Source organism: Peromyscus californicus, unplaced genomic scaffold (genome assembly GCF_007827085.1).
Source record: "Peromyscus californicus insignis strain IS unplaced genomic scaffold, ASM782708v3 Scaffold_14__1_contigs__length_90479793_seg_2, whole genome shotgun sequence".
NCBI classification, from domain to species: Eukaryota; Metazoa; Chordata; class Mammalia; order Rodentia; family Cricetidae; genus Peromyscus; species Peromyscus californicus.
In genome coordinates, this window is record NW_026294436.1 from 77,912,160 (window position 1) to 77,927,881 (window position 15,722).

The following is a 15,722-nucleotide window of genomic DNA, read 5'->3' on the forward strand; positions in this document are numbered from 1 at the left end:
CTTAGGAACTTACTGTACTGCCTGGCTAAAAATATTATAGAATCCATGACTACAGAGTAAATACACGCAATGAAGGAGACATTTAGTTTGAGCAGAGATAAAACTGTACTATTGTTTATGGCAAAGAATACAATTAATATAGAACTGGGAACAGATGAAGTCATCAAAGTAATATGAACACACAGTTTTTGATGCCAGTCTTTCTCTTCTAATTTAACTCAGTTATTATTATATAAGAGCCTGTTCTCCATAGAAAACTACTACTTATCCATACTAGATAGTAAAAAATTTTAAAAACTGGATTAATAATAGCAGAATATTTCATGTTTATAAAAATGTATACCCCTAAAATATTGTCTGCATGGTCCTCCTTTGTTTCTTCTTATAAAGCACTCTGATTTAAAAAGGCATTTACATAGTGAAATACAACTCAACTGTAAAGAAAAATGAAATTATTAAATATGCAGGCCACTGGTGGAGTCCTATGCTCCAGTGATGGCCCCACATCCATATGCACATGTGAGCAGCGCTAACTGGAATTAGTGGGTCATTTAAAAGAAGACATGCAATTGGGATGGGGATATGTTGAGGGAGACATGGGAGGAAATTGGGGAAATATGATCATATTTTATTGTATAAATGTATGGAATTCTCAAGAACAAAAAATGTTTTAAAAGGCATTTCCCCAAAATTTGCTGTGGGATGGTCTGTATGTCAAATGTGTTGCTGATTGGTTAATAAATAAATCACTGATTGGCCAGTGGCCAGGCAGGAAGTATAGGCGGGACAAGGAGGAGAATAAAGCTGGGAAGTGGAAGGCTGAGTCAGAGACACTGCCAGCCGCCACAATGACAAACGGCATGTGAAGATGTCGGTAAGCCACGAGCCACGGGGGCAAGATATAGAGTTATAGAAATGGATTAATTTAAGCTGTAAGAACAGTTAGCAAGAAGCCTGCCATGGCCATACAGTTTGTAACCAATATAAGTCTCTGTGTTTACTTGGTTGTATCTGAGCGGCTGTGGGACTGGCAGGTGAGAGAGATTTGTCCTGACTGTGGGCCAGGCAGGAAAACTCGAGCTACAAAAATTGCTTATTCTAAAATTTTTAAGTGATGTGTTAATTCTGTCAATAAAACTGAAATATTAAACCTACCATCATCTTTTCCTTATAAAGATCCTGCAAGGATCTGGTTGAAGTAGCTTGGCTGCACGGTGAATGGAAGCTGGCAGGTTCAGATATTGCCTGGTATGATGCAATGGGCCGGAGCCCAGGCTTCTGGCTCACATGGTCAAAGCTTAGAAACAACCGTGAAACATCAGACCTCTAATTTAAAATTTAAATCTATTCTAAAGTCTGCATATTTACATTATAAAATGTTTCTTTTCCAATATAACACAGAAAGGAATAAATATAAGTCATAATTTACACTTACCCAAGTCACAGATTTTCTCATACTGAAATAACTATGTGACATAATGCATCTCCCTGGTTTAAATAAACAATGCAGTCATTACTCTCCTGTAATCTGCAATGCCTTGTGGGAATTTTGTTAAAATATATATATAGAAATATACAGTGTATGAATATAATCTGCAAAAAAATTAAAAAGCTTGAGGTCATAATTTTTCACTGAAAAATACTTCAGTCTTTTCTCAAAAAGGATGAAAAGTATAACAAGGACTTTTTTTTTACTTTTAAATTAATTTTATGGTAGTTCTAGAAAAATAATTCTGTCTTGGGCAGCAGTATACACTCTTTTTAAGATGGGCTAGACAGCTCCTCCTGTGCATCTAGTTTAACCTGGAAGGAAAAAGGTAACTTCTGTAGTGAGTCTGGACAATGCACAATCAACCATTTAATGCAGTCAACAGGAATGAATGCAAAGACCTGCATGAGAGCATAGAAGGAGAAAATGAAGCACATGGAGTAAATTGACACAAAACAGAAGGGCTCAGATAGATGTGTCTGTTTGCTACGGAAATGACACAGTATGGAAGAAGTGGGGTTGGTTATAGACTTCTGTGGCATGTGCTACATGCCATAAACAGAAACTGTATCCGGGTCATTTGATGAGATACTCACAGAAGGATTGTAAGAAGGTTCCAGTATCACCGGTAATGACATTTTCCCTTGAAGATTCAATTTTGTTAAATAAAAAATCTTTTCCCCCACAATCTTTTCTTTCTTCATACGATGGACACCATACAGTCTAAACCTAACTGCATAGTTTCCGATCATCTCCGATTCAACGTGGTTAAATTTGAATGTTTCTGTGAAGACAGGGCATGGTCCTCTCTGGATGCTGGTTTTGGCTCTCTGTTTCTTTATAGGTAGAAGAACAAGATGTACCTGCCACGAGTTGCCACCTGTCCTGTTATATGTTGGAATGTCTGTGACAGCTGTCACCGTTACCAGAAGCTTCTGTCTTTGTGAGTCATAGTCAAAAGTCACATCCAGTGTGCCATATTTAGCTTCTGGCTCTGGATCAAAAGGTTTAGGAAGCTGTGAGGAGGATCCTTGAGCTGACATGTCCTAAGAAAAGCAAATTTAAATGTTTTTAGTTTTTAACCCTATTACTTAATCTAGCATGTAAATAAATGCCCATTTCTTTTAGAGTATGATATAAAAACAATTTTCATTTGTTGTCATAGAGAAAGCATAAGTATCAGTCAACTAAAGGCCAAAGTTACCTTACTGGGCAGCATAATTTAAGTGGTAAAATACTTCACAATGAAGACATCTTTTGAGTGGAATATTCACTATTACAGTTTTGAAAAAATTGGATGTATATTTGTACAAACTAGAGTTTAATGTGCATATTAATGTCTTTGCTCCTGATGGAGGAGTTTTTAGAGAAGAGCGAAGTTTAATGCTACAGAAAAATGTGGCTTCATTTTCAAGGATGTCTAAGATGATTCCATCTAAAATAGAATATATACAGTAAAACTTATGTCAGTAGAAACAGGAAACCTGAATAGAAATGCAAAGGGCTTAAGACATTGTGCATCCAAATAGTCACTCTCCATAGTATAGACCATGTTTATCTCAATTTTCAACCAGAATTCAAAACAACTGTATTTTTCTCCACATTAATTGCCAATGACATGGCTAAATACACATTTCAAAAACTGAAGAAAGGCTTAAAACTACACATGTTACTTATGACATGGTCAGAAACTGAGACTATTTTAACAGCAACTGTCTCAAATTCCTGCTAGTCTGAATTCCTGAGATGTCTGAGGATCTTATCTAGTTACTGACAATGCCTAAACCAGGTTTCTGACCTTGGAGCTACACACTTTGACCATTCAAGTACTGAATAAGATATAAGTGACTTTGGATTCAGAGCTACTGTGGCACTGAACAATGCTGACCGTGGTCTTCCTTCTCCTACTAGCTCAAAGGACACCCCACCCAGAAGCACACTGCACCCCAGAGGCTCTCTTGGATGTGCTTATGGTACAGCGTGGGCAGATGGAGGCACACAGAGCTCCTATGAGAAACATCTATCTCAACCTTGAAATGGAAGTGCTTGCTTTCCATTCTCTCTCCACAAGCAGCCACACAGGTACTATGTGGAATCAGTTTGAACCAAAAGAACAACAGGGCTTTAGGGATGGTAGATTCACATAAGCAGCTGGCCCTGAATGAGGCCATTATGTAAAGTCTTGCTTATCTGATTGAGTGAAAGAGAAAGAAGCTTCTGAGTTTTTCAGTCAACTTAGCACTATGTTCCAAGCCCTCTGTTAGCTTGGGGTAGAAGGCTCTTCTTTAAGCAGAAAACAAGACAGGAGCCTCTGATACTGTAAGTCTTACACAATCTTTAGTATCACTTGTGGAAAACAGGACAAACTTTTACCGAAGATGTTTTTTAAATTCCTGTGTTTGGTATATGTTGTATGTGTTTGTGTATGCTGTATGTGTTTGTGTATGCTGCATGTGTTTGATAACTGCTGTATGTGTTTGGTGTATGCTATATAAATTTTCTGTATGCTAAACATGTTTGTCTTAATGCCGGGCGTGATGGCACATGCCTTTAATCCCAGCACTCGGGAGGCAGAGGCAGGCGGATCTCTGTGAGTTCGAGGCCAGCCTGGTCTCCAAAGCGAGTTCCAGGAAAGGCGCAAAGCTATACAGAGAAACCCTGTCTCGAAAAAACAAAACAAAACAAAACAAAACAAACAAAAACAAAAACAAAAAAAACCCAAAAACAAAAACATGTTTGTCTTAGGTTACATATGTCTGGTGTATGCACGTGCATGCCGGGATGACCTCCAGTACACACAAATACAGAGAGAGGCCAGAGGAGGATGTTAGATAGAGGCCTGCTCTACCATTCTCCACTTTATCACTTTGAGACAGGGTCCTCCACCAAGCCTAGAGCTTGTCACTTTTTGATTAGGCTGGCTGGCCAGCAAGCCTCAGCAAGCTTCCTTTTTCTGTCCTCAGCAATGTGGTTGCAGGCACATGTAGCCATATATAGCTTTAAGTGGGTGCTAGAAATACAAACCCATTTCATAATTGTTAATTATAGATTACCAATGTATCTTTTGTATTTCAATTTAATGTTTTAAAAATAGTATCATGGTAACAAGGGTTTTTAGAAAAATAAAAACTGTATATTGTCCTAAACAGCTATTTCTAGTTTTTTTTTTTTCTGGCACAGTCTAACAATTCTTAGAAACATAGGTAGAACCTTTACATACTATAGCTACTATTTACATTCTTCAAAGAGGCACTGAGAAAACAATCCTTCCCTTTCAGGGTGTTGGGGCTCCATCAGTTGCAGGAACCCTTCAATAGAGCTAGCTGATGAACCTGTTATATGAATCCTCTGATGCATGATAGATATTACAAGGATATGAAACAAACTTGGAAAAATACAAGTTTTATAGTAGCCTAGGCTATCAAAATTTCCACAACTAAACATTCATGTAATGTATACCTGATGTACTATATGAATGCAATATAAGAGACACAAGAGTGGGAAAAAACTGTATAGTGTTAACACAGCATGTACATAGCTTCTGAAATACACACAGTTGTGGTTACCTACAGATAAGCAAGCAGCTTGAGAGATACAGGCATAAGTCCTAAGGTAGCAACCTATAAGATATGCCAAAGATCCATGGCCTACAAAGACTATGTGATAGAGTAAATGAGTACTAGGCTCACAGAGATGGAAAGCCCATGCTCTGCCATGTATCATCTATAGGTTCTACTTAGGAAATACAGGGGAAAATCCCAACCATTTCTTTGGTAGCAAGTTTCTCTGATTGGCAAGTTCCAGTGGTGGACAGGTATATTTTCCCCTTTATCTCTCCCACAAACAAAAGTTTACTGCCAGCTGTGGGTACCCCTTTTCAAATCTCAATGCTGGTCCTGGCTTTCAGGTGATAAATAGAACTGCTGATGAGCAGACAGTGAGAAAGATGCATAAGCCCATACAAATCAGTGTGGGCTTGCCACCTAACCTATCTGTTCTGACATCCTATGCCAAGTTGTGTTAACCTACCTTATCTTAATTTGCTTAACTTCTGTTTTGTATCTGAAGTAGATGAAAATATACACACACACACTTAGGCATCTGGTTGTCATTTGAACATTTTACTTTAGTGATTAAGGCTTCTGGGACAGTTTGCCTTGTAGTATGTCCAGATGGCACTACTGCAACAAAGAAATCCTCAAACAACAACTCAGGTCAACAAGAATGGACAGAGTAATGTGGCTGTTACTAACTCCTTTTCTGCACTCACAGGGACCTAGGTTGGAACAGAGCTACCTGCTTCTCTCTGAAACTAGCTTTCTTTTTTAACTTCCTGAAGAAGTAACTGTGAACAATGAATATGATGACTAGGTGTCAGATACTACTGTGGTCACTGTTATAATCCACAGTCATTGTTAAGTCAGTGTCTACCTACATGGTTTTCAAACACACAAGTTCTCAAATGTGTCTAGGTGATAGCACACAAGAAAACTGGTGGCATCATGACACATTAGGCTTAAAGTATCAATTCAACATTTTACTCTAGGTTAGATACTATACGACAATACTAAAACTACTAGAAAAGTAGTTATAGTGTTTTTAAAATTATAGGAGAAAACCCCAAACTGAGAAATTCTGTCCACAGCTTAATCACACTGTGTATTAGAAAACTACCTTCATTATTTAGACAGCAGATACAAAGCTATCAGCACAGACCATGTCAGAGTGATAGCATTGGTGGGAGGAGGGAGGGGGAAGCTGTAGAAGCTTGCAATGTAAAACTTGTAAAGAAAGCAAATCCTACAGATAGTTGCTGCATGTGAGGCTTGGGTTACCTTAGTCTTCATCCTAAGAATGAATGAGACAAATTCTGGTATTACAAAAAGGCTTTGAAACTACAATTATTTTGTTGCCATTTTCACATCAGAAAAGTAACAAACAAAAGCAGCTAGCCACACTAAATTTAGGAAACTATGAAATTTCACCAGTAAAGCTAACCAGCATTTGTTCCTTTCATACACTATGAAATGAAAACACAGTAAGATTTGAAAGGCTTGTGAAACACTGAATAAAATATATTTTTTAAATTTTTATACACGTTTTTTTAATCTGCATGTGTAATAGTTTGAAAGTAGAAAAATGAGCAGATTTGCTAACTATGAATAATACAGGCATGTCCATTATTATAGGTTACACCAAACTCATCAACAAATGATCGTGACAAATAAAATTCCCATCAGTCAATGACCTCACAGGAACATGAAATGAGTTAAGTTGCCCAATTTTCTGCATGCAAAACTGCACAATTTGTGTTTTTGTTTTCATTTTCCTGTTTTATAATGAGCATAATATTTTCTCATTAGTTTTAGGAGTTATTTTGTGCTGCATCTTCAGTGAATTGTATGAAATTGTTGTCGTTTGGTCATTATTCATTATGCGCTCCGAAAATATTCCAAGCTCTGCTTAGTCTGTCGACATGGTACATGTTATATGTAGCTAATAAACACAAATTCCATCTGAGACTGATTGGGAATCGAGTTAGGCAGAATCATATTGTTAGCCTTGAAGAACAAGGTGTTTGTATTTGGAGGGAAATATACTCTTCCCTTTGAAATAACTTGTAACTCCAACAATTTAATTATGATTTATGTTTTATATTAATGTTTTACATGAAAAAGTTGTGCTTAATACTCCAAATTCAGGAAAGAATGATGTAGGTGAAGGACTAACAATCTTAACAAATAAAATAACAAAAATAACAAAGAAGTTAGATAATAAAAAAATCCAAAATAAAATGATAATAAAAAGCATGAAACATGAGCAAAAAGGTGAATCATTCCAGAAGGTTCTATATACAGTATTTAAGAAACAACAACCATCCTTAGCTCCCATCTCTTTGTTGTGGGAAGGGTGTGGGATATAGGCTGCAGCAGCCTCAGTGAGTTTGTTTCAGTAGGAGAAGCTACAGGGGCTGAGACACCATAGACCATTGTCATCAAGAGGCAAGTAACCCCCAGAGAACTGTTACTGGCAACCGCAGGCTGCTTCTGCTTACTTCAGGGCTGAGGACTGCGGTGCTGTCACTAGGGACATCATCTTCATATCCTTTATTGTGAAAACTCTCTGCCTCGTGTCCTGTGCTTCCTTCACTGGGGCACTTGTTGAAAGAACACCGTGGGCTGTTGCTGCAGTGGGAAATTTCACACTTCCCATCCCCGATTTCAGAGGGTGTGCATGAGAGGTGAGGAGAACCACTATCGTCTTGGTAAGGTGGTGGCTGCAGCTCATCCAATGGAGGTGTCCTTCTCATTCTCTGAATGCAGTTTCCTGACAAGGAGAAGAGTGTGGTCACTGTTTCCAATCAGCATCAGTCCAAAGTCACTGCAAATAACTTTAAAAAGTAAAATAAAAGCTCAACAGCATAACTGTTAAAATTCCTAAATGAGTTTTCTCTTTCCTTAGTCTAGGCACAGAAATAAAATCACCAGCTCCCCACTCTCCTCTGACCCAGTAAGATCAGGAAAAATAAAAGCCATTGATCATTATGAAACATACAAACACATCTGATTCAAACTGTTTACTGGATCCTCTCTCCCCAAACATTTCCAGTGCCATGTATAAGTTATCAATTCCCTTGTAACCTCTCAAAAGGGCATGAAAGCATGGTGGATAAAACATAAGAATGCGAGACAGGCGGTGGTGGCACATGCCTTTAATCCAGCACTTGGGCAGAGCCAGGCGGATCTCTGTGAGTTCGAGGCTAGCCTGGGCTACAGAGTGAGTTCCAGGAAAAGTGCAAAGCTACACAGAGAAACCTTGTGTCGAAAAACCAAAAAAACAAACAAAACAAAACAAAACAAAAAAACCAAAAACACAAAATCAAAACAACAAAAACAAAAACAAAAAACATAAGAATGCTGTTACTTTCTCACTTATGGGGATAAATCCTAATCAGCATTCAACTTGGCATTTTTCTACATCTAATTGGTTTTAGAACCTAAATGAGCCATGTTCAGTTCCTGCTTGTTGTCTCTAAGTCTACCTGAATGCCCAGCTCCTCCCAGCCCACAGGAAGATTTCCCCCCTCTTTTAAATTATCTTTTAAATCTTTTGCTTCAGTAATCTGTCTCACTCTTCAACTGAGAGTAAACATATCTATGAATGGTTGGGATGAAGAAGGGATAAGGGAATCACATATAATACAAAATTTTTAAATAATCGAATAAACTTTGTTTTAAAAATATGGCCATTTTCCATTTTCTAAGAAATTAAATCCTTTTAATTCTTACCTATCATCTACATAATGCCTATTGAACACTCCACAATATATTAAGTCTAGATGTTATGGTTCATGCATACACTGTCATCATACACATAAATGAGGGAGAACTATGAAACTGTATAGGACTATAGATATACTGGCTCGGCTTACAATTTAAGCAGACAAGACTATAGACAGATCCAGAATTCAGTGTTGAATATTAAACAATGCTCTTACAAAAGAGACTCTGAAAAAGGTAGTTTAAAATAAAATTGCTATGGAGGTCAGTTCAAATACTCAATACAGCATTTCCTTGAAATTTTCATAAAAATTAAAGCCCTCATTTAAAAATATCAAATCTGTCATTCAAATGAAAAAATTAATGCCTTAATTTTGAATTTACATAGCTGATCAAAGGCCTTAATTTTAAATAAAGTGTCTTACCTATGAGTCTAGTACAAACTTTCAAAAGTCATCAAAACAATGCAGTTGAAGTTAAGCTAGAGAGGATGTATTAATAATAGCCATGTGGCAGCCAAGAAACTAAGACAATTTGCATGGCACAGTCCACACAGGGGAGCCCTGACCCCCCAGCAGTGCCCCAGCTACCCCTGCCAACAGGTTCAAGTGGAAGGTTTCAGCCTGGATGCCAGAAACGCTTTGGTTTTCCTGATAAAAGCAAGGACACTGAATTGGCATCTCTTTCTTCCTTCCTTCTGCTTGAGGTTCAGTAGCCACCTTGGGTCTGAGAAGTGAGAAGCATGAGAATAAAATCTGAGGATGGAGAAGCAAAAGCAAAAACAAAAACAAACAAACAACAGCAGCAAAAAAAACCTGAAAACCAAACAATAATAAAAAAAAAAACACCAAGAGAGTCTGAGTATCAGAAATATTACTACCAACTTTGATGACCAAGGAAGACAAATTAAAACACCAAAGTAAACATGATAGCTTCATTTTCTGCATATAGCTGCAAATGCAGCCTCAACTGACATAGTTTAACTCATTAAACAACTTTCCTCTCTCCTCTTTCTTGTACTTCATCTGCCAATGAGTTAAATTAGATAGTAACTATATACCCACTGGCACATAGTGGATCAAGAATTCCCCAGGTTTAAGTGCATATTCTAGGATGTGCGGGAACTTCAAGAAAATAAAATAAAAACTGAAAAAAGATGGGATAAAATAATAAAAACCAGAAAAAATAAATTTAAAAATATGTATAGATCAGAAAGCTTTAGCAAATGAAAATATGATTCACTAAAAACAGAAATAAAATTGATAAATTGTTAGAACAGACTAGTTAGAAAAACTGGCAATGTAAGCTATTAATGTCAGGAATGAAAGAGTCCAGGATTTCCATTCCTACAGGCAATCACATGAGCAGGACAAAGTGTATACTGCACTGACAGATGGCCAGATGCTAGAAGACTATAGGGAGAGTGTCCAGGAAAATGGTGCACACAGGCAGTTTAGCTGAGAAAGAGCCCTGACCATGGTGCTGAAGCGCAGAAGGAAGCTAGCGTCTGTAGGATGGGTGGTGAGCATCCACTGGAGTCCATGTTGGGGGCCACCTGTAAGTAGGAAGTAAAACAAACAGATGCATGAAGCCAGAGGAGAAAGCCTGTGTACAGCCTGATGATCAAAGAGAAAAACTCCCAGGTTAATGTCTCTTACTGTAAGATAAAGGAGTTAGAATATGGAAAGGGAAAAGACTAGAGACAACTCTTATGAGTTGGATAAGAATTAAAGAGAAAATGCATAGATATTGTGCTGGCTAGTTTTATGTTAACTTGACATAAGTTAGAGTCATTTGAGAGAAGGAAGCTTCAATTGAGAAAAATACCCCAATTAGACTGGTCTGTGGGCAAGCCAGTTGTGTATTTTCTTGATTAATTTCTGATGTGGGAGGGCCCAGTTCATAGTAAACATGTGTGTAGCTGAGGTTTTCCTGTTCCTGCCCCGCTCCCATGACCTGCGGTCCTGCTCAGACCCAAATAAACACACAGAGGCTTATATTAATTAAAACTGCTGTAGCTGAAAGTTTTCTCCAGTCCTTCCCAGCCTCACAGACCCTGCAGGTGCTGTGGGATGTTCTGTATGCTGTGAATGTGTTGCTCTGATTGGTTGATAAATAAAACGCTGATTGGCCAGTAGCCAGGCAGGAAGTATAGGTGGGATAAGCAGAGAGAATTCTGGGAAGAGGAAGGTTGAGTCAGGAGAGCCGCCAGCGAGCCGCCAAAGGAGCAACATGTAATAGGACACAGGTAAAGCCATGGAACATGTAACAGCATATAGATTAACAGAAACGGGCTGAGTTTAAGTGTAAGAGCTAGTCAGTAGTTAGTCTAAGCTAATGGTCAAGCAGTTTTAATTAATTTAAGCTTCTGAGTGATTATTTTATAAGTGGGCTGTGGGACTGTAGGGGCTTGGTGGGACCTGAAGAGAAACTTTCCAGCTACACATGTGCTGGTGGTCCTGGGTGCTATAAGAAAGCAGGCTGAGCAAGCCAGGTGATAGAACTCCTCCATGGCCTCTGCATCAGTTCCTGTGTCCAGGTTCCTGCCTGGCTTGAGTTCCTGTTCTGACTTCCCTGGATGATGGACTACATCACTCAGTTGTAAGATGGAATAAACCCTTTCCTCCCCAAGCTGCTTTTGGACATGGTATTTGGTTTTTTTTGTTTTGTTTTGTTTTAAAGATTTATTTATAGGGGTTGGGGATTTAGCTCAGTGGTAGAGTGCTTGCCCAGCAAGCACAAGGCCCTGGGTTCGGTCCTCAGCTCCGGGTGGGGTGGGGAGGGAATTTATTTATTTATTTATTTATTTATTTATTTATTATGTATACAGTGTTCTGCCTGCATGTATGCCTGCGGGAGAGAAGAGGGCACCAGATCTCATTACGGATGGTTGTAAGCCACCATGTGGTTGCTGGGAATTGAACTCAAGACTTTTGGAAGAGCAGCCAGTGTTCTTAAGCGCTGAACCATCTCTCCATCCCTGGACATGGTATTTTAACACAGCACTAGAAACCCTAATTAAGACATGTACTCAGTTAACACAGTATAGATGTATGTATGTGTACATGCTTATATACACAGCCATGCAATAAACATTTTAAAGTTTTCCCTTGAGATTTGAAGAGTGTCAGTGAACCCAGTACCCAGATCTTGGCTTTTACCTCCTAGCTCAGGAATGACACAAAGGTACCTGTTATCACTATTTCTATTCAACAATGCACTGGAGGTCCTTCCTAACCAATGCAATAAGGCAGGTAGAAAACAATTGGAAAGAAATAAAACTGCCATTACTTTCAGGTAACTATCATGACATAAAGCAAAAAAACAAGAGAAAGACAGAGGAAGAGAGGATTTATTATATTAAGTCAATTTAACAGGGTCTCAGCATAAGAAATCAGTAAGTGAGAAAGCAATTGGATTTCTACACACATGCAAAGGACAATTGGAAAGTAAAAATTTAAAGCAATCCCATATTTAATAGCACCAGAAAACATCAAATGTCTAAAACACAGAAATTGCATTGCTGTTATTCTTCCAATCATTGAGTACATAATTAGAATGTGTTCTTTCAATAACTGGTGGACTCCAAGCTTCAAATCTCTCAGCAGAGGCTAAACTGATTTAGGAGGGGTTAGTTACAAACAAGCAAAGCTTCATTTCTTCAGCAAGGCATTCCAAAAGAGAACAGAGACTTGAAACATGTTTAGTAAATGCTTTCACTAGTTTTGCTACTGCAAAAACTAATAGATTTGAAAATGGCAAAAAATTAAAATAAAAAAGGAAAGAAGAGCCATGGCAGATTATCATAAACTTAATTAGAAGATGATTTCAACTGCAGTTGCCACTCCAGATGGAAGCTCCTTCTTGAGAAAATTAAGACAGCCCTGGCATTTGATATGCTGCACTAGCTAGCAAGTGCTTTTCTTTCACAACAACACAGAGATAACAAAAATTAACAGGTTGTTCCACTTGGCAAGACCAGCAACACCTCTACTGTCCCATTTCAGTTAGAATATTCTTCCTTCATGCATCCTCCACTCCACAGAGATCCTGAATGTGTGAACACCTCACACTCATCATACAGATGACAACAAAGCATTAGATAGAGAAGTAGAAGAGCCACTAATGGAGTACCTTAAATGCCTGTGCTTGGCAGAATGCAGCACCAAGTCTGTTTTTTTATATTATTATTAAGAAATTTTCTATTCATTTTACATACCAACCACAGATCCCCCCTCCTCCCTCTTCCCACCCTCCCAGGTCTTCTCTCCCAACCCTCCGCTAATTCCCACCTCCTCCAACGCAAGGTCTCCCATGGGGAGTCAGCAAAGCCTGGTACATTCAGTTGAGGCAGGTCCAAGCCCATCCCCCCTGCACCAAGGCTGCACAAGGTGTCACACCTTAGGCACTAGGCTCCCAAAAGCCCGCTCATGCACTAGGAATGGATCCTGATACCCCTGCCTGGGAGCCCCCCAAACAGTTCAAGCTAAACAACTGTCTCGCGTATCCAGAGGGCCTAGCCCAGTTCCATGGGGGCTCCATAGCTATTGGTCCACAGTTCATGAGTTTCCACTAGTTTGGCTTCAGCACCAAATCTTAAGAAACAATGTGCTTGCCAGTTAAGTTCACAAGATCAAAGTGATGCAATGGAGTATTCCTCCCAGTCAGAGAAGATTCACTGAAGCTTGTGTTGTAGCCCACTAGCTTTCCTAGTGACTGTACCCAGCAGGACTGCATAAGAGGTTGATTGGACCATGGGCCTGGGTACCAGGTGTTTGTAAGGATCTACACTTGACTGTAACTAGCAAGGGGGAGGACTTTTGCTCCACCCGTTGGCATTGTTATAAATAGATCTTTGGAATAAAGTTCTGGGCATGTTTGGATAAGGATCTAGGCCCACTCGAGTCTATTCTGTGTTTTCTCTCTGTTTCTCTCCCCTCTATTTCTAACTAAGTCTCTTATCCCTCATTCCTCAAGAGTCCCTGGGGTAAATAAGTGTGGAGACTGGTCCCCCACAAGCTTGTCTGTTTCTTCGGAGGACAACCAAGCATCCAGTCACCATCCATTTTGAAAGTGGAGTGATATATATTTGAACATACAACTCTGGCATAGTCATAAAAGAAACTAAAAAGCTCTTAGCTTTGAATAGTGTCCAAAGCAGGAAAATCTGTCCAGATGGCTGAGGGAAGAGTGGAGTAAGTCTATATTTGACCTTTGCAACCTAGACAACCAGTACGCCACAGTACAGCAAGTATCACTGGAGAACCCTGATGGCAAAACTGCAGTAAAAACTATGGGTTTAAATTACCTTTTTACTTCTTGCACCTTTAAATAAATTTTACTAGAATATATTTTGGATTATTTTTGTACTACATCTTAAAGCTCTAATTCCTTGTTTAGCTTATTTTCTTGATGGTCTGAGATAATCCCTCAGACCATCCTCTATACACAAAAAAGCTAATAACTAGACATGGTGGCATACACCTTTAATCTCAGGACTCTGAAGTCAGAGGTAGGTGAATCTCCATGAATTTGAGGCCAGCCTGGTCTACATAGTGAGTTATAGGCCAGCCAGGGATACATGGTGAGAATATGTCTTGGAAAAGAAAAAGAAAGAAGGGAGAAGGGAGGAGGAGGAGGGAGAAGGGAGGAGAAGGAGAAGGAGGAAGATGATGATGAGGAAGTAGTAGCAGCAGCAGCAGCAGCAGCTAATTTATCCTTACTCAACAAGACATCTCTTTGAGTGAAAAGAGATTCAATTCGCTGCCTCACTTCTTTGAAACAAGACAAACAGTCCTTGCCCTCAGCAAGTACAGTAGAAAATACTTCTTTTACTGAGGAAGAACACAGGGTGTAGAATTAGAATCAGACAGACAGACCAGGCAGCAAAGTGACCTAATGTGTCTAGTACAAGGCAGACAGCATGTGCTCACTCACACGTGAGATGGGGGTGTCAGCTGATCTTGTCACTAAGAGCAGATGCAGGTGGGTGCTGGAGTGACACTTTTTTTGCACTCACAGCCTCAGCAGGAATAACTGTGACTAGCCAGTTGAGGGTAAGAAATCAACCAAGGTAATGATATATATGTCAACATCAATGAAAGTAGAATGCTCTGGTATTACAGCCCTTTTCAGAGGCGATCCTCAAAGATAACAGAGAAATTTAAATTTAAATCTTAGTTGTAGAATTTGTAACCATCCATTTGATTTTCAACTTCGATCAGAGTAAGAATGGTTTTCATTTCCTGAGTAGTATCTGACAAGGGTCTGACTGAGCGTAAGGACTAGGACAGGAGTTCAGGGGTAAGGTTAAGACTGGACCATCTCCTGAAAATATTTACAAACCCAACAACTCACATCAGAAGTGTGCACCAAATAGGAACACTTCTAAAACTGACCCATACACAGCAAGACAAATAGAAAGTTTCTAAATTCTGTAACACCTCTATTTCTCTGCTTTGATTTATAATAAATAACTGTTTCATTGTTGAGTTTTCTATTGATTCCAGAAATAACATCTAAGGATTTCAACAACTGAGTTCAACATGACCCTTTTCCCACTCTAATACATAACCTGGTCATGCTACTCCTCAGCCAAGAGCATTTCCTAGGGATCATTATCATGTACCCCTCAGGATCTAATTCAAACTTACTATATCCTACAGCATCATGATTACAGTATTTATAAGGATGATTATTTACTGTGTTCCATAAAAAGCATTTTGAAGAAGTTCTCCTGTGACTAAGTGCAGGTTAATATATTTGGCTAAGGCCATATATTCATTTCATTCTATGACATATTAAACACATCCTTAAGTATATGCCTGGAAGATGTCTCATCTTATTGAGGTCATTGTAATCAGTCAGAAACCTTCCCAAAATCAAGCTAAAAGAAACCTTTGAGCTAAAAAATCTAGGGATGGGTTGAAGAGACATGATGATGCATGCTTATA

At 38.9% G+C, this 15,722-nt stretch overlaps 1 protein-coding gene across 12 annotated transcripts in view; it reads right to left on the minus strand.

Annotated features, from left to right (window-relative positions):
• The window catches only part of Syt14 (synaptotagmin 14), a 165,208-nt gene that overhangs the window by 41,362 nt on the left and 108,124 nt on the right, over nt 1-15,722 (minus strand). For all 12 annotated transcript variants that reach the window (XM_052738068.1, XM_052738058.1, XM_052738057.1 and 9 more), the window contains 2 exons: nt 7,545-7,816; nt 2,086-2,535 (listed from right to left, as the gene is read on the minus strand). In XM_052738068.1, coding sequence (XP_052594028.1) covers nt 2,086-2,535; nt 7,545-7,816 — 722 coding nt within the window. The remainder of the gene's footprint in view (nt 1-2,085; nt 2,536-7,544; nt 7,817-15,722) is intronic.